Source organism: Ctenopharyngodon idella, chromosome 19, assembly GCF_019924925.1.
Source record: "Ctenopharyngodon idella isolate HZGC_01 chromosome 19, HZGC01, whole genome shotgun sequence".
NCBI lineage: Eukaryota > Metazoa > Chordata > Actinopteri > Cypriniformes > Xenocyprididae > Ctenopharyngodon > Ctenopharyngodon idella.
In genome coordinates, this window is record NC_067238.1 from 24781097 (window position 1) to 24800340 (window position 19244).

General features: G+C 39.0%; 1 protein-coding gene across 4 annotated transcripts in view; it reads left to right on the forward strand.

The window, feature by feature from the left end:
* The window catches only part of runx1t1 (RUNX1 partner transcriptional co-repressor 1), a 58124-nt gene extending 39936 nt beyond the window's left edge, over positions 1 to 18188 (forward strand). For 2 of the 4 annotated variants that reach the window (XM_051873100.1, XM_051873103.1), the window contains exons 5-11: positions 2809 to 2990; positions 6178 to 6428; positions 8025 to 8122; positions 8679 to 8880; positions 9052 to 9120; positions 12466 to 12656; positions 14221 to 18188. In XM_051873100.1, the coding sequence (XP_051729060.1) occupies positions 2809 to 2990; positions 6178 to 6428; positions 8025 to 8122; positions 8679 to 8880; positions 9052 to 9120; positions 12466 to 12656; positions 14221 to 14499 (1272 nt within the window). In that variant the 3' untranslated portion in view covers positions 14500 to 18188. The remainder of the gene's footprint in view (positions 1 to 2808; positions 2991 to 6177; positions 6429 to 8024; positions 8123 to 8678; positions 8881 to 9051; positions 9121 to 12465; positions 12657 to 14220) is intronic. The other 2 variants (XM_051873101.1, XM_051873102.1) reach the window with 2 other exon arrangements.
* The last annotated feature ends 1056 nt before the right edge of the window (positions 18189 to 19244 follow it).

A 19244-nucleotide genomic window follows, 5' to 3' on the forward strand; every position in this document is an offset into this window, starting at 1 on the left:
GCAAACGTCAAATCACTGCATGTTTATAAAGCTACAGGATTGTATTATGAAAAATACATGATGATAAAATTGTTTTTACCGCTATTATCCAAAATGCTTTTATACGGAGTTGCACACAACACAAATTAGACTGTTGTGTTAACGTTTTCTGATGAATAAGCTTTTCTCATTCATTGTCTGGAAATACATGGCAAATATGATTTTCTTCCTCATTATTTTGTCTTGTTAAATATCTAAACATTCTTTAAAATCAAGATGAATTAAGATAAAAGCAAAATGACATATGCAACCCTGCACAACAAAACTAGTCATAAGGGTCAATTTTTTTAAATTGAGATTTATACATCATCTGAAAGCTGAATAAGCTTTCCATTGATGTATGGTTTGTTAGGATAGGACAATATTTGTTTGAGATACAACTATTTGAAAATATGGAATCTAAGGGTGCAAAAAAAAAAAAAAATATTGAGAAAATCGCCTTTAAAGTTGTCCAAATGATGTCCTTAGCAATGCATATCCACTCACAAAAATTTGTGGTAGGAAATTTACTAAATATTTTAATGGAACATGATTTGTACATAATATCCTAATGATTTTTGGCATAAAAGAAAAATCGATAATTTTGACCCATACAATGTATTGTTGGCTATTGCTACAAATATACCCATGCAACTTATGACTGGTTTTGTGGCCCAGAGTCACATATTAGATCTTGTTTTCTTAAAAAATATATATACTTAAAAATTTGTTCACTTCATAATTCAAATTTCCTGATAATTTACTCAGCCCCATGTCATCCAGGATGTTTATGTCTTTCTTTCTTTAGTCAAAATGAAATTAAGGTTTTTGAGGAAAACATTCCAGGACTTTTCTCCATATAGTGGACTTCAACGGCTACCAACGAGTTGAAGGTCCAAATTGCAGTTTCAGTGCAGCTTCAAAGGGCTCTACACGATCCTAGCCGAGGAATAAGGTTCTTGTCTAGCGAAACAATAAAAAAAAAAAAAAAATTGTATATTTTTTGAACCACAAATGCTCGTCTTGCACTAGCTCTGCGATGCGCCACGCATTACGTAATCACGTTGGAAAGGTCACCCGTGACGTAGGCTGAAAAGTGTCGAGCAAGTGTTTACAAAGCGAACGTACAAAGGCTAAGTCAGACGGCCTTTATATATAACTAGGATGTCGGACAATTTTGAAGTTGGAGGAGAAAATGAGATGGAGTTTTTCACCCTACCGCAGTACTTCGGCCTACGTCACGCATGACCTTTCCAACGTGATTACGTAATGCGCGGCGCATCGCAGAGCAGTGCAAGACGAGCATTTGTGGTTAAAAAAAAGTATTCAGATTTTTATTTTTTTTTACAAAATGGCCAATTGTTTAGCTAGATAAGACCCTTATTCCTCGTCTAGGATTGTGTAGAACCGAAGCTGCATTGAAACTGCAATTTGGACCTTCAACCTGTTGGTAGCCATTGAAGTCCACTATATGGAGAAAAATCCTGAAATGTTTTCCTCAAAAACCATAATTTCTTTTCAACTGAAGAAAGAAAGACATAAACATCTTGGATGACATGGGGGTGAATAAATTATCTGGAAATTTGAATTCTGAAGTGAACTAATGGTTTAAAAATATCTCCCAATGGGGTAAAAAAAAAAAAAAGTTAATTTTTTAACCCAACTTTATATCATGTCATTTTACTCCTCAAGAAAATGTATCTTGGTATAAGAATGTTTCGATATTCATACTGGAAAGCGAGACAAAATACTGAGTAAGAAAACAATTTTTTACAGTGTTTTTTAAAGCCACTGTATATGAACTGTCACTAACTATGAGAACCTCCATTTAATGAAAGTCTAAGGTCACTTAGGGTCAAAGCAATTTCACTGCCTCTGGTAATTATCACCATAAACTACTAACAGACCATTACCTCATACAGCTGGCGACCAAGAGGTCCTTTATAAACAATCCCAATCATTATCTTCATTAAAATGAATCAAAATAACTTTTATTTATTTACATTTATTGCGTTTTACTTTTTTGATTTTTGGCATTTAATCTGTATCATGACCAATGGCTAAATTTTTTGCCATGCTTCCTTTAAAGTCTATGCTTTCATTGTGTTTCGTTCAATATTCAATCAACGCACTGCTCCTAATTTTAGCCATTACATCACTGAAAAGGCACACTGTGAGAGTACTCTGAAGAATATTCCAGAGCTGAAAAGATGTCTGATTATAGTCTTAGATCAGAGTCACAGGCCAGAAAGAAAGAAAGAAAGAAAACAGAAATGAAGAGAGCACAGAAAGAGAAAAAAAATAGACATCATCCTCCAACTAACACCTTGCGCTGTTTAGATGCTGCAATAGTCCAACTGTTGTTGGATGGGGATTCACAAAAACCTTTCATCTGCCGTGAAAATGCTCCTCAGTGTGTCTTTGAAGTGGCGAGGCCTCCAAGTGCTTTCGGAGAAAGCCAAGCCAGCTAGTAATCATGACGGAGATGCAGAGGAAATGAGACAGAAAGAAAGCAAACGTTGCCCCCCCACCTCCAAACCATCTGCTTTGAAGATGTCACTTTCTATGTTGACCATGATTGCTCATATCAAGGGCCCAGGGCACTAATGCATGTTTCAGGTCACAATAGAGTGCTGCTCGAAACGGCGTGAGAGTGTCTTTATTTTGGAAGAATGTACCTGTAATAATAATAATGAGTAAACAAAAAACGGTGTTTAGAGCCTCTGGCTGTGGACAGCTTCATAGTGCCACATCTGCTCAGCACAACCTGACCGCTATCTCCCCCTACAGGCCAACCTGCCACTACTGCAAAGGGAGTTGGTGCACTGTGCACGGCTGGCCAAGCAGAACCCGGCTCAGTATCTCGCCCAACATGAGCAGCTCCTGCTGGACACAAGCACCACATCACCCGTCGACTCTTCTGAACTCTTAATGGATGTCAACGAGAACGGCAAGAGAAGAACGCCTGACAGGTGAGCCAAACAGTAAATTGACATCATTATCAATTAGTTTTGTAGTTTTTTTAGACAGATACACTACATTTTCAATTGCCCCTACACAAAAAAAAACAAACATTTTATTTCCTTTGAGAGAAAAATACAATTTATATTTATATTTTTCTATAATTTACACAATTATAGAAAAAAAAATACTTTTTTAATGTAATATTACTGTATGTATTCTTTTATCAAAATTTACAGCAATCTAATTAATGTTTACAAGGCTAACAGAAGTCAGTCGGATAAGTGTGTTCAATTCATCACACAAAACCAGGTGTATAAGTTTCCAAGGAATAAAAACACAATCAAGTAAGTTGTAAAGATGATGCAAACTTTCTCATACTGGCTTCAGGTCAGTGGGCCTTTTCTTATTGTTGAGCCCAGATAACGAAACAAAGAGCTCATAGTAATTAAAATCTTTTTTAAAAGTTATCAAATATCGATACGTTTAATAGAGCATTTGTTTGGTAGTGAGTGGACTTTAGGCACCTAAATATATAGACTAGGAATACATGCTTGTAAAACAGCTGGAGGGATGTAGAAATGTTGCAGCAGGTTATGAGTGTCTATATTGTCATGCGTCATTTGGATTCTCATCCTTTAATGGAGCAGAACCTAGAGGAACCAGACACATCTGGAGAATGCAGATAGATTCTTTGGAGACTTCCTGTTGAGATGGACATGAGTAAGAATTAGCACTGTAAAACCAGAGCAAATCTACAGTCTGTGGACTGAGAGAAAAGCTATATAAATATAAAAGCTTTTATATATCAGTTCATTTCCAGGAGCTCAGAATTATTTCTTTTTCAGTGAAGAAACATCATTTTTAATATGCAATCTTTTATGAATACATATCAGCTCAGGTCCCCGTGGTTATTAGGGAAGAATATACAGCTCTCTATTTTTCTCTTTCTATCTTTTTTTTTTTTTTTTTAAATGTAATACCTGCATTTTTGCGTGAGCTCTAATGTATGGCTAGGTGAGCCTGGGGACATGGCTGATAACACATACAGATGAGACTCAGCTCAGATACGGCTGGCTAAGCGCTTCTGTTTCTGCTTAGCTCGGCTCGGCTCAACTCGACTCTCCACACTCAGAATGAGGAGGTGCAAGAGAGAGAGAAAGCAATATTGGAATTTGAAAGGGAGCTATGCTGTCCTTAATCACGGAGTACAATATACGGTCACTTCAGTCTGATTAATATCAAAGGAATCAGGAAACTACGGCTACAGAGAGGAGCGCACCCTACAATGCATTCTTAGTACGCTCTCCTCATTTAGAAGAGAAATGTGTGCCGAGACTTATTTGAATAAAATATTCCATTGTGCTGCACAACCCCTATATATTTGAAAAGCAAAAAAAAAAAAAAAAAAAAGGTGTTTCAAAATGAGGTTCAGATTCAGTTCACAGCTTTCAGTGATCCTCAAAACCTAATTTAAGACATTACCTGGGATTTTAAAATGCTTGCACGCAATGACTATCAGTGGGATCTTACTTGTACACTACTGTTAAAAAAAAAGTTGTGGGTTGGTAAGATTTTTTCAGGTTTTTAAAAGAAGTCCCTTTTGCTCACCAAAGCGGCATTTGTTTGATCAAAAATACAGTAAAACAGTAGTTTTATATTATTAGTAGTAATAATATAAAATAAAACAAATTACAATGTAAATAAATAAATTTAAAAAAAGAGATTTTAAAAAATGCATGTTTTGTGGATGGGAAAAAAAAGTAAGATGGAGAATTACGTGAAAATCACATACAGTGTCTGAATCAGAGACACAAGTCCATGAAGAATGGATAGAATTAGAATTGGTATTAAAATGTATGAGACTAGGGTAAAATAAAGGCAGCTGTGTTTTGGAGGTGTGGGTGGAGGAGAGAGTTTGCTTTGAGGAGCATATGGACGGTGATGGATGCACATTAGCAGCTCATAAAAGCAGCTCATTAGGAAGTTCAGTCTCTTTCAGAGGTAACCGAGGGACGACCGCCTCACAACACACACACAGTGACTCACACGAGTACCAGCATCTGCGAACACCTGGACCCGTGACACATGAAAGTGAAGGGCAGAGCAATGTGAAAGCCCCAGGGTTTAGGTGCGCAGAGTGAGTCCTGTAAGTGCACATCTCTTATGGTCCTCATGTGCTCTGTCAAGACCTCTTTTTATGGACAACAAAGTGCTCGACGGAGCCATAGTAGCTGCTTTTCTACTTAGCACATTAGATGACAGACTCTTACTGCCTCAGGAGCAGTTTCACATTCTCCCCTCGACCAACAACGAAGGAAAGTACATTACATGAACGAACACACTGTCCTCAGAAGACATCTCAATGTCAGACAGTGTCTCGTTGGAGTGGTTAAAAAAAAAACTAGTGAGTCAACATTCTCCCTGACATGGAAAGACAACCAGTTGTGTAGAAGAGGAAATAAAAAGTGTCTGTATGCCTAACTATCTATCTATTCTATCGTTTAACCTGTCTGTCTGTCTATCTATCTATCTATCTATCCATCCATCCATCCACCCACCCATCCATCCAGAGCCGGTCTTCCCTATACACAAAGTACACAAGTACCTCCGAACCACCAGGGGGCCCCCTTGCTCTCAAGAATGATTTAATGACTAGAGCTGTCTTTCAGTTTCGTTTTTGATTTTGGTTTCAAACGGTTGTGAAATCACGATTCTGCGTTCCTTTCCTTTAAAGTGGTGCACTGTCACCCTTACACCCAAATCAGTCAAATCATGTAACGTGTAAAAGCGTATTGAGCTGCGAAACAGACGCTGTTGAGCAATTTGATTTGTACAAAAAATTTACGGTTTTCAAATAAACCTCATTATAAAGGAACACCCCTTACCCCGCCCTAAACCCTACCCATCACTGGGGTTTAAACAGATCGTATGAAAGTGTACAAATGAGGTTGTACGAATTCACACAATTTAGCCACCAATTCAGCAAAATGTAAAATAGTTGCGAATTGCTGTGAGATTGTGTTGGGTTTTTATGAATGCACTGACAGGGGCCCCTGACAAAGTTTTACTTAGGGCCGCTAGAAGTCTAGGACTGGCTCTGTATCCATCCATCCATCCATCTACATTAGTGTAACCTCAGTGCAACACCTCTCCTTCCTTCCTGTCCTCACTCTGAAATCTTCTTTCTCATTCCAGAACCAAAGAGAACGGCTTTGAGCGGGAACCACTCCATCCCGAGCACCCCAACAAGAGGCCCTGCACTATCAGCCCTGGCCAGCGTTTCAGCCCCTCCAACGGGCTCTCCTACCAGCCCAACGGCCTGCCACACCCCACCCCACCCCCTCCACAGCACTACCGTCTGGACGACATGGCCATCGCACACCACTACAGAGATTCCTACCGCCACCCCAACCACCGCGAGCTCCGCGACCGCCCTCGGCCTCTGGGTAAGAGAGGGCAGATTACAGCAGCATCTGGGGACAGTCATTAATAAGAGCGTTACTGTGCTGTGAAAGATTGTTAGAGCCCGAGACATGCAATATAAGCCGCCTTCTCCACGGCTGCGGTCACCAGTGCCTCCAATCCCCAAACTTTGTGAATAATATATTCCATTTTGATGTAAGACCTCTATAAATTTGGAGGGTAAAAACAAGTTTCAAATAAAATGAGGCTCAAATTCAGTTTATGGTTTTTAATAGACCCCAATAATATAGAAAGTCATGAATAAAATGTCTTTCTTAGAGGAAAATGTGCACTTGATTAAACTGTAAATTAAATAAATAATAACAATAATAAAATAATGATAAGAGTACAGATGCAAAAACCGTCTGACGTGTTTTCTTTTAAATGAGCATTTTTTACCAGGCTACTATGTTTAGGTTCAGTAATTTCACTTTAATGGCAATGAAAAGGTTATTAGTCATTTATTGAAATGCCTTATTTTCAAAAATGTCACTTTAGTCAATTCATTGTTTTTTAACAATTTTGACTGTCTTTTGCTGCAAAACTCCATGTGTTGCTTTTTTTGCAAAAACCTCTAAGTCCAACTCTTTGGACAACAAGACATAGTAAAATGTCTGTTTCTGTCAGTTTTACAGTTTTACGAAATCCTGTCATTGCCACTGTAACGATGGACAAAACATGATAAAAACTTGCAGCTCTGCAATTGAAAGCCGGCTTATTACCACACCATTATTCATCTTGAAATCGTATGATTCGATTTGCGTCTTTTGATTGGTTCTTCTGTGGACTTAGAGGCTTTTGCTGACAAACGGAAATGCCGTTTAGCAGTTTCTGCCAACGAACCGGTATTTCTGAATGGGCTGACAATGGGATTTACGAATTTGAAGCGGACGTATTTGATGAACGTATACTATGTGCGGAGAGCATTCGCTTAATATCATTATCTCATTTTTGACGGAGGTGGAGTTTAGCGGCTTTTGCATCTGATCTCTTCATATATATATATATATGTAAATTTGAAAAAAATAAGAAATGTGCATTTATTATTTTAAATAAATTTTTCAAGTTAATTTAACACTAAAAGCAATATGAGCCCCATTCTCCAAGGCTGAGTTTGCCAATGCCTCAAATCCTCAAAAGTCCACTGCGTGCCGCTCAGACTCTTAGAAGTTAAACCAGGCGAGACTCAGTTGGATCAGGAACATAAACTCCTTTAAAAATGATTTGAGGTTTACATAAAGCCAACTCGCCATATCAGGTTTAAATGTGCTAAAAATACTCAAGCACGTTAGCCGGTGATATATGCACAAGATATGCATGAGCCTGGCAGCTCTGGTGCGGTGTGGAGAGAGGGAGAGAGCGTGCCCGCAGGCAGCACGGGAGAGCGGAGTGAGGGATGAGAGCGTGTGAGGAATGAAGAGTGTGTGAGCAATGGAGAATGTCAGGAAGAGGGTGAGCTATGGCTGTGAAACAGACGGGCACGACATGCCGCTGAGGGCAAGCAAGAGAAATGGAAAACCGAGGCCCAAATAGTAACACGTTTAACACTCGCTCTCTCTCTTTCTCTCGTTCTGTGTCAGGGATGCACGGCAGCACACGCCAGGAGGAAGTCATAGATCACAGGCTCACAGACAGAGAATGGGCAGAAGAGTGGAAGCACCTTGACCATGTAAGAAAAGTAATAACATTTTTTATTACTATCCAAAGTGTGTGTGTGTGAGAGAGAGTGAGAAAGAATACAGCACGAGAAGTGTGTTTGCTAGTACAATTCTGTGTATTTGCATGTTTTTTTGCTTTATTACAAAAGTGCTTCTCCTAGACAGCAATGACATTATATTGACCTCAAATGGTGATTTCAAAATGTGCAAGATACCAAAGTCTGGAATAAAAAGTCAGAGAATTTTAACATGAATGCAGACTTTTTTAAATGTTATTAAGATCAAAATTTTGTGAACGATTGCTTATTTGTGTCTAAAGAGTTTCAAGAGGAACAACTGAGACTGTTGTTATTTAAGTTGTTAAAAAAAAAAAAAAAAAAAAAAAAAAGAGCAACCTCAGAACATTAACTTTTTCTCAGGGGTTGGCATCAGTGTTTTAATGACTGTAAACATAGAGATATGTGAGTTAGTATTCAATGTAAGCCTTTTAACTTGATATTTTTATATCTAAATTTGACCAATTCTATTTAGAGGAGATGTTGTGTTGATAACACTCTGCCTGCATCTCCCCCACAGCTCCTGAACTGCATCATGGATATGGTGGAGAAGACACGTCGCTCACTGACGGTGTTGCGGAGGTGCCAGGAGGCCGACCGGGAGGAGCTCAACTACTGGATCCGTCGTTACAGTGATGCTGAAGACCTTAAGAAGACCAGCAGCTCCAGCAGCAGTCAGTCCAGACAGCAGAGCCCCGCCAGCCAAGAAAGCAATGCTTTAGGTAACACATATTCAGCACAAGATGTGTGTCTGTATCACCCAGAAAGCATCATTTCCTATTCAATTGACCTAGTCAGTTGTCTTGATGACAATATAATGATCTATCAGTTATTCTGACTGGGAAAAATTGAGTTCATTGTAAATGAGGTGTCCTTTGTTTTCTTTTTTACAGATATCCATAGGGAGCTCCTTCACAGGCCAGTATCTGGATATGTACCTGAAGAAATCTGGAAGAAAGCCGGTTAGCATGCTGTCTTTGTCGTTTTTTTAAACATGTACACATACTCATAAGCACAGGTGGAAAATCAAAGCTAAATTATTCACACAGAGCTCTTTCGTCTGTGATTTAAAAGCTCTCTGAAATTCAATCAGTCAGTCAGTTAGTTGTATGGAGAGTCAGGTGGGAACCTAGTCGGTGTCACACCAAACTCTGGTTGTTTTCCTGAGATCGAGGCTGTTCTTGAGAAAAATCAGGGGGAAAATGTAATGCACAACAAATGATGTACATAAAATTGCAGGTTAATCTCTTGGCAAAATATATACATAAATATATATTAAATAAATTGACCCATATTTATAAATAAATGAACAAATGATAAATAAAATATAATAAATTAATTCCTTTAATGCTTTTAAAAATGCTTTTTTTAAACAGAATTGTTTCTCTTTCATGCACATTTGAGATGACAATAAATATAGAAAAAAATATTATAATTTTATTTTAAAAAAATAACATTTTATTAAAAATTTACATTTAAAACCAACATTTAAAAAAAAAAATCTTCAGAAGCACAAATAACACTTGGAGTTTAGTAGGTCTTGGAGCTGTAGAGTGAGTTTTGAAATGTTTTTGCATTTTGTTTGACTCCTGTAATGTCCCTGAGTCGTGTGTTGGGCAGTTCAGTGATTGGCTTTCACTGGAAGCACCTCTACACATTCCAACAGTGATGTCAGATCATAAAGCTCTTTTATTGCTCTGGCTGAACAGGACACATAAGTGCTCCCAGCCTTTACAGCACTTCAGCACTCTTGCCATTAGCTGTGCAACAGGCTCTCAGCTCTCCACAGCACTCTGTTTTATCACAGCAGAGGAGCTGGTTAAAAGACGGATAAAGATATTAAAAGGCTTTGTTTAAAGAGCAGTTGATCTGTGTGAAATATGACAAGTGATGGATTCTGTAATAGCAGATTGTTTACCTTGGCTTCGGCTCGCTACTACACGACAGACGCATCTGCTAAAGCAGTTTGTGTTCACTGTGTGGTCTTACCAAAGGCTTTATAAAAGCAAACAAACCTTGCCACGAAAGTGACGTTACAAAAGACGTTCGTTTCAGCTAATACATTGCCTTTGCAACACAACGGCGGTAGTAACACCCTAAACAAATCACCGCAGATTGAAATTCCATCTGAATAGTCAAGTATAAATGCAGTAAAACATATCAGGGAATGTGGTGCATTTTCCGTGACCTCAGCCCATCAAGAGGACGACTCTGTGCACCAAACCACCATGGTTTTACAATTCAGTCCAGTCTTGATGAAAATGTCCCTGGCTCTATAATCCTTCATATTTAAGACTGGGGTCTGCACAACCACAGCCATCCATTTCTGCAAAACAAGAGACTGCAATGACAGTTTAGTCTATTAAAACTCCTTAAGAATAGTCTTTTTGTAAGCTATTGTACACCTCTAGTGATGGTTACACAACCCAAGCTAAAAGTGTTTAAGAGTCAGAACTGCCTTAAAGCGGTCTTCACAACTTGCCCCAGTGTAAGTGGTGAATGTCCTTTTTTTTTTTTTTTTTTTTTTTTTTAGAAAGACTGTGTACAGTAGGTGATGAATATTCAAACCCTTTTCTCGCACAGTGCCATATCCTGATCTGCATGGTCCTTTGGGGGCGCAATTGAAATGCATAATTTAAATATAAATTGCCCGATTTGCATATGCAATTAGTCAGGCTGCAGCCTTGAACAATGAAAACAAACAAACACAAAAAATCCCTAGTCTGCTCTTGAGATGAGTTTTCCAGCCAGAACTATTTACGGTTAATGGGATAACAATGTAAAAGTAGAGATAAAATGCAAGTTCAAGGAAATACATTTATACTTCAGAGGGAAAAATATCAAGGATTACCTGTAATCTGTCTTTTGCACTACAGTAGAGTCTTTGGTTTGAGGCTAAACAAAAGCATTTTATTATTGTTTATTTGTATTCAGCAAACACAGAGTCATCTGAGCACATTCAAATAAAAATTGATGTTTCTAATTAATCCCCAGATTAATCTCTCAGCTGCTTTTGAACAAAACAAACCAATAGGATCAATTAAACAATGTAAAAAATAGTTTTCCAAATGCACATTAATTAGCTGTTGAGTTACTTTGAATGAATAAAAAATGTCAGATACTATTGTTTTTAAATTAGAATTTGTATCTATTAATTTAAATTTTATATAAATATTTTAATAATTTAATTAAGAAAAAAAACATTTTGGCATAAGCTCTTTTGCTGAAATTTTTTAATGTGCATGAGACACATAACAGTTGTTTTTGCAACCATTTGTGCGGTTTTCAGTTGTTTTTTATATAAGCATGCCATAGACATAATCTTTGGCTGTGAGATGTTATGTCAACAGTTTAACATGTGCAGTTGTTACCTTAAAGCGTTAGTTTGCCCAAAAATGAAAATTCTGTCATTAATTACTCACCTTCATGTCATTCTAAACCCGTAAGACTTTCGTTCTTCTTCAGAACACAAATTACGATATTTTTGATGAAATCCGTGAGCCTTCTGGCCTCCGATAGACTGCAACACAATTACCACTTTCAAGGCCTAGAAAGGTAGTAAAGACATCGTTAAAATAGTCCATGTGACTACAGTGGTTCAACCTTAATGTTATGAAGGGACAAGAATACTTTTTGTGCACAAAAAACCCCAAAATAACTACTTTATTCAACAATTTCTTCTCTTCCCTGTCATTCTCCTACGCTGTTGATGTAGTGTAAACAGTGCAGCGCTTCCGGGTACTACGTCAGAATGCCGACTCATTATTGGCCGGCTTCTGCGTCAGCATCACATGCATGCGTTGTGCTGCTCACATGAACAGCGTCAGCCAATACTGAGCAGGCGTCTTTACGATGTCTTTACTACCTTTCTGGGACTTGAAAGTGGTAATTGTGTTGCAGTCTATCAGAGGCCAGAAGGCTCAGGGATTTCATCAAAAATATCTTAATTTGTGTTCCAAAGATGAACGAAGGTCTTACAGGTTTGGAACGACATGAGGGTGAGTAATTAATGACAGAATTTCCATTTTTGGGTGAACTAACCCCTTTAAAGAGCCATTTCTACCAGGTCTGACCCTTCAAATTTACTTGATGTAACACAATGTAGACAGGTTGATTAAGTCATATAAAATAATAATTGACTTCAATAAAACCAGTTAATTTCAATGTCAATGTTTTAGGTTACCTGTCACATTTTCTGCAGTTAGCAGAGCTGCAGAGTATATATGATCCATACATCGGTTATTCTTTCTGCACTATTTCTGTTGCTCTGCTATGGACACTTAAAAGCACTGTGCTCTTTCTTTCAGAAGAGGCTGTGAATGAGGTGAAGAGGCAGGCTATGTCTGAGCTGCAGAAAGCTGTGTCAGAGGCTGAGCGCAAGGCACATGAGATGATCAGCACAGAGCGAGCCAAGATGGAGCGCACGGTGGCCGAGGCCAAGAGGCAAGCGGCGGAGGACGCGCTGTCAGTCATCAACCAGCAGGAGGACTCTAGTGAGGTAACAGCTTGTACGCCTACCGCACATTGTTATTATATTAGTGAACAGCTGCATCGTTCACATACTGCACAATGATTCATTGGGATGGTAATATATTCCATAATTTATTATATTTTGCATTAGATATTATCTTGGGGATTTTCTTATATTTTATATGATTTGTACATGACTGATTTACTTGGTTGGGTAGTTTTATTTCCATGACTTACATTTGATCTCCTTAGTATGGAAATCTGTAGGAAAACATGGAGATCATATGAAAAGCACAGGGGGAAGAGAAAGTGTCCCAGATAATTCCTCATGCAAGCTGGTGTCACGCAGAGCCGAGGAATATAACATTGCATTTATCACCTCAGGCTGAGCGGTGCTTTTCCTCCACTAAATGAAACATGTGGACAGTTAAGGTGGTACTGATTTGGATGAGGGAAATTGGGAAGGGAGCGCCGAGTGTCTGTGCACAGCGGGGGTACGGCTCGTTTAATCAGTTAGCAGAGAAAGGCGGCACGCATCTGAGTTTAATTGTACGAGCCATGTTTATGCACGTCTCTCCGGAGGATTGCATCGGTAGCCGTTTATAACTCCAGCTTCTCGTCTCTGGGACACATTTGAGACTTTGTGATAATTGCTCTTATTTGGCCCGGAGACAAACACAACGAGGCCACAGTGGTAACCTGAGTTTCTGTGTGATCTTTGAGCGTTTTGTAGTTAACCTGTTACAAATGTGTCCTCACATAGCGCCATGTGGAACTGGGTAAAATGACTGCGTTTTTCCCCAGCTAGCTCATTATTTCCATGTTTTCAAAGCAGGGAGATCCAAAGAAAAATAAAGCAGAATTCTCTATTTACACTTAAATTCAAATGGGAAATGCTTGCTGCTAATGAGCCGAGACTTTCGCTCACTTTTCTCAAAGGTCTATGCATCTATTATTTCCTAATTGGGATAATACCCATGGAAAGAAGTGCACATTTTTTGAATGTATCAGAGCTTAAAGGGTTAGTTCACTCAAAAATGAAATTTCTGTCTTTAATTACTCACCCTTGTGTCGTTCCACACCCGCAAGACCTTTGTTCATCTTCGGAACACAAATTAAGATATTTTTGATGAAATCCAAGAGGTTTTTTTATCTTGCAGTGCAGAGCTTCCATGTTCTACGTCATAACGTCGACTCTGTATTGGCTGGCTCCTGTGTCAGCATCACACGAATGTGTCGTGCTGCTCACGTGAACAGCGTCGGCCAATACTTAGCCGGCGTTCGGACGTAAACACAGAAAAAGCACACAAAAAGTATTCTCGTCGCTTCATAACATTAAGGTTGAACCACTGTAGTCACGTTGACTATTTTAACGATGTCTTTACTACTTCTCTGGACCTTGAATGTGGTAATTACGTTGCTTTCTATTGGAGATAAAAAACCTCTCGAATTTCATCAAAAATATCTTAATTTGTGTTTCGAAAATGAACGAAGGTCTTGCGGGTTTGGAACGACATGAGGGTGAGTACTTAATGACTCATTTTTGGGTGAACTAACCCTTTAAACCTCCCTTCCCTCTCTTTCCCATGTAGAGCTGCTGGAATTGTGGGCGCAAGGCGAGCGAGACCTGCAGCGGCTGCAACACGGCGCGTTACTGCGGTTCCTTCTGCCAGCACAAGGACTGGGAAAAGCACCACCACGTATGTGGCCAGACTCTGCAGGCACAGCAGCAAAGCGAGACCCCCGCCACCGTCAGCTCCTCAGCCACCCCCAGCAGCGGAGCTGGCAGCCCAGCAGACACGCCGTCCGCCGCCACTCCCCGCTCGGCCACGCCCGGCACACCCTCCGCCATAGAGAACACGCCGCGCTAGAGTCAAAGCGGATCGTTCCTGATGCCTCAGCTGACTGGGGACTGACTCACCTGCCTCACTCGCTCCAAAATGCTAAAGCTAGCGCACTAACAAAGAAAGAAGACTGTACTTAGGGCGATCACCCACAGGAGGTCCATTTCGGGTCATATTGACTTGCCATGATAGAGAACGCAAAGATATTCTTTGTTTGAAATTCTCATTGTTCTTTATTGTTACTACAGCTATTATCAATTACTGTTGGTAATGTCCTTTATTGTTGTTGTGGCTCTCTTGCATTCTTGTAAATAAGAAGACAAATGGAGTAGACAGCCGGGACCTCTTGATGAGTATAATTGACCTCCCCTTCATTTTTTTTTTTTTTCTCCTTCGTTCTGTTCTCAAAGCTCTTTATCCAGTAGCTGGGATATGAAACTATTTGACCTCATTCAAAGACACTTTAAATGACAAAAACCAAGGAAATATTTCATAGCTGATGTAAGCAGAGACTCTGAATATTATTAGGACAGCGTTCCTTGTAAAGAAGACAACGAAACCTTGTTGAGAAAAAAACATGCCATGAAGGGCATCTGTGTCGGACGTGGTGGAGTAGACGGCGGACGGCGTTTCTGGCTCACGCGCTGAACTCTGCAGATGTGCAGCAGATTGTGAAGGAACGCAGATGTTCGTCCCTCTTCTGCAAGATAATATCCAGGTCAATGGTCTGAGAAATAAAAAGCTGTTTCACTGAGGAATGTAGGGGCGAGGAGGGCCCATGCTGGATGTTGAGTACCACACGGTGTAATGAAGGATGCGCTCTGAGCCCTGATCCCAAATGCACTTCATCAGCTCCCAAAACAGGACGTGACGTCATCAGCCAACCAGAGCAGGACTGTCAGAACCTCACTGTGACAGCCTCTGGGAAACAAAGGGCTGAGAAATTACCCATAAATCACTGGCTATTGGAACCAGTCCAGAGCCCTCTCCTGTCCTGCCTATCTCTAACCCCGCCATCAGTCCTCGTTCTGCTTCTTTTTGCCCTTCTAGATCTCATTGTGTTAAACACTTGTGTCCTGTGCCGTCTCCAATGGTTATTTATTGTACATGTGCTGGACAATTGTGACGACGCATTAATAGTTTAAACCAGAGTCACAACTTTTTAGTCTTTCTAGGAAGAACATATTTTCTCTTTTTTTCTCTCTCGCTCTCTCTCTCTCGCTCTCTCTTTCTCGCAAGCTGCTTTTCTATTTGTATGTGTTTGTGCTAGTCCCCTTGTAGTTCTTTAAGAAGAAAAAAACACTTTTCCCATTGTCCTCGAAAGACAAACGCTATCTCTCAGAGCTGCTACTTCAGTCTCATTCAGATGTTTTTTCTGAGAACTAGCATGTTACATGGAATGCTAACATAAATGTTTTTGTACATGGGAAGTACATAAATGTATTTGCACTGTCACGGTTTCTCTCGGCATGCTTCTTTTGGCAGTTTTTTTTCCATAGGGAGCCTCACTTCATAGGTTATCTTTGGAGTGCTTCGTTACATATCTGTGATTTTCATTTCTTGTTAAAAAAAATGAAGAAAAAAGTATGAAAAAAATGAGCAAAAATGAAAAAAAGACAAAACAGAAGTATCACAATCTGCTTTTGTTAACATTTTTTTCTAAACATTTTGCTTTGAATAGTTAAGGACAGTGCATGCACATGCATACTGAACGCTATGGTATATGTTGTTTTTGTTTTCTACAAAAAAAGAAGAAAAATGTACAAAAAAAGACACTAAGAAACTAACTTTCCAAATGCAGAGGTGAAAAACAGACAGCTTTAACACTGCAGAGCACCAGGATACACAGTATTACAAAAGAATTAACATGGAAGACAGCCAAAGACAGACATGAAGGACCAAAACCTGATTTTATCCAAGATTTAAACATGACAAAAGAGACTCACTCCAATGCATTCTTGTTTTCTCGACGTGTTTATCAGGGGAAGCCACATTGAGCAATGTTTCCATTCAAAAACCTTTAACTCTCCCCTGTCCCGAGCCAAGACCAGCCCTGTTCAGCTCGTAAGGAGGAGGAGACACTCAAAACCATGTAGCAGGTCCTAAGGAAAGAGGGTTTCACGCGTGGATGATTGAGCAATAACTGAAAAGTTGGATCCCATATCTAGATCCTCCAGGGCGAGGTTTTCACAACCATTGTCGTTCTTTTTCTTTTCGTATCATTCCACGAAACAGATCCGTTGTAAGAACGTCACCCCAAAAGGCTACCTGCCCGATTGAAGCGAAGCTCTTCTCATTCACGAACGGCGCATAACCAAACCTTCAAGTGTTTCAGCTCAAGATTAAAAGCCATGTGAGAAACTAAAACTAAACGAAACAACCTCGCCTATGGCTTAAGAGGAAGAGGGGTCTAAACGAGCACTTAGCTGCACTCTGATGACTCACGTCCCCCCAAACCATGGTGCTAAACGCTGTGCATTTGACCTCTTAGGAGGAGGGGCTGGCCCTGGACGTACTCCCGGCCTCCTCCGGCATGCTACGGTTAAATAATCCAAAAAACAACGGTGTAAGACACCTGTCCACATCTCCAGAGAACCTGCCAGCTAAGCTGTCTTGAAACACTAGTGTACTATTTTTGAAAAATACATACAGTTAGTGTAGTAACTTCGATCAGGGTGACCTGAATAAAATAAGCATTAAGAAACTCCTCCTTCCCACTCTAGTACGTCTGTTTTGCTACAACCTTTTTTCCTCGGTGGCAAAAAGTCTCACTCTACCTCTGACAGCACGTTAGGAGCACCAGTCGCCGAGCGGACACTGGTCTAGTCAAACCAAATGGGCACATGAGAACAGGACTTAAACCCAAAGTTAAAAGCTCATATAGCTGCAAACCATATCACTACTTGGTAACAATGCAGACCTCATGAGAAAAAAAAAAAACTTAATAAATAGAATACGTAAAATAAAAAAAAAAATTAAAAAAAATGTTATGTTCATTTTAAGTTTGTCACACGTACAAATCACTTTGAGTCAACTCGAAGTTAAAAAAAAAAAAAAGATTGCGGAGTGTTGACTCCATTTGATATACACTATAATTCAAAAAAGATGAGAAATGTGATATATTCCTATTGCCCTCCTCTTCTCCTGCACCCCTGTTTATGTCTTCTGTTGTGAGACACTTGGCCGCTCGTCAATGTCATTTAGGTTCGTGTTAATGAGGGATTCGCACCAAACGTGAGCGAAAAGTAACGGCTGGTGAATTTGCGCATGCCTTTTTTGCCAGGTGTTCTTACGTTTTTGTTTTTTTCTCCAGTTTGTAAAGTTAAACTTTGGGATAATAAAGGGACAGTGGAAACTTAGTGAAATGAATTGGTGGGGTGGGTTCAGGACGGGCAGTCATAGGGTTCTTCGAAAATCTTTATTGTGAAAAAAAAAAAAAACTCATGAAAGTTGTTGTGCAATACTTAACGGAAACATGAACCACAGGTTATAGGTGGGCTGGGAGGGTGTGGTCTCTCATCACACCATTTCAGTATACTCTAGGGTTTTTTAATCTACTATGTCAGAACTGTGGTTTCTTGTTTAATCTGTTTTCTTTATTTTATTCTCTCATTTTTGGGGGCTGTAGTAAATGGTCTGTCAGTCTGTGAATCTTTGCAGTATGATTCTGGTATTGTTGTACTCTTTACTGTGTAATAAATATGTTCATACCTGCATTGGAGGCTGTGGGTTAATTTTTGTCTTTGTTTAAAGTACTCTAAAATCAAAAGTACAGTACCTGTTGCATGTTACAGGACAGAATGCTTTCTGTTTGGATTCATCATTTACATTAACGTTTGTTAATTTAGCAATTTAGAAAATGAGAAATACAACAAAGTAGTTTGTCCTAAAGATGCAGTAACATGAGAAGTTCCAAGATTGTTCAAAGGAGTAGAGACTAGAATGTAAAAAATCATAAAAGTATAGAGATTTTTTTTTCATTATTTAACAACTTCTTTAATTAACATGAACTAAGAATGAACAATACTTTTACAGCATTTATTAATCTTAGTCAATGTTAATTTCAATATTCAAAATATTGTATTTGTTAACATTAATGCACTGTAAATTAACATGAACAATGAACAACTGGATTTTTATTAACTATTAACAAAGATTAATATGTTAGTTAATACATTGACTAATGTTAAATGAGACCTTATTGTGAAGTGTTATCTTTATTTTTTACATTCTTTAAAATGACAGGATTCACATAGTTATGTAAATCATAATTATGACATGAAAAGTCAAAGTTAAGATAGAAAATCATAATAATGATGAAAGTCTAAATTGACATACTAAAATCATTTTCAGAATTTCAGAATTAACTTTTGTCATCATTTTGACTGAATGTCATATTTGTTTTTGTCATAGTTGACCCTTCGCAAAGACCCACTTAGTTACTGTTGCTTTGTCCGACAAGCCATGGCGCTGTCACGTCACACAGAGTGAAAAATACATCGCAGAGTAAAGAGGACACTGACAACACGTCGACAGACAAGACAGAGCAGGTTACTTATGATATTAAACAAAGTCCCAGCTTTCGAATTGTGTATTTTTTTTTTTTTTAAGAAATTCGAACAATAAAAACCGTTTTGTGGCTCTGTAATGTGTCGTGACAGATTGCTGTAGCGCCTCAGCTCAAGCGGTTCGTGAACCGATCATCTCTTCCTACTAATTAATTTATAGCATCAAATAAACATGAATGAACATCAGAAGGAATGTTGTTTTAA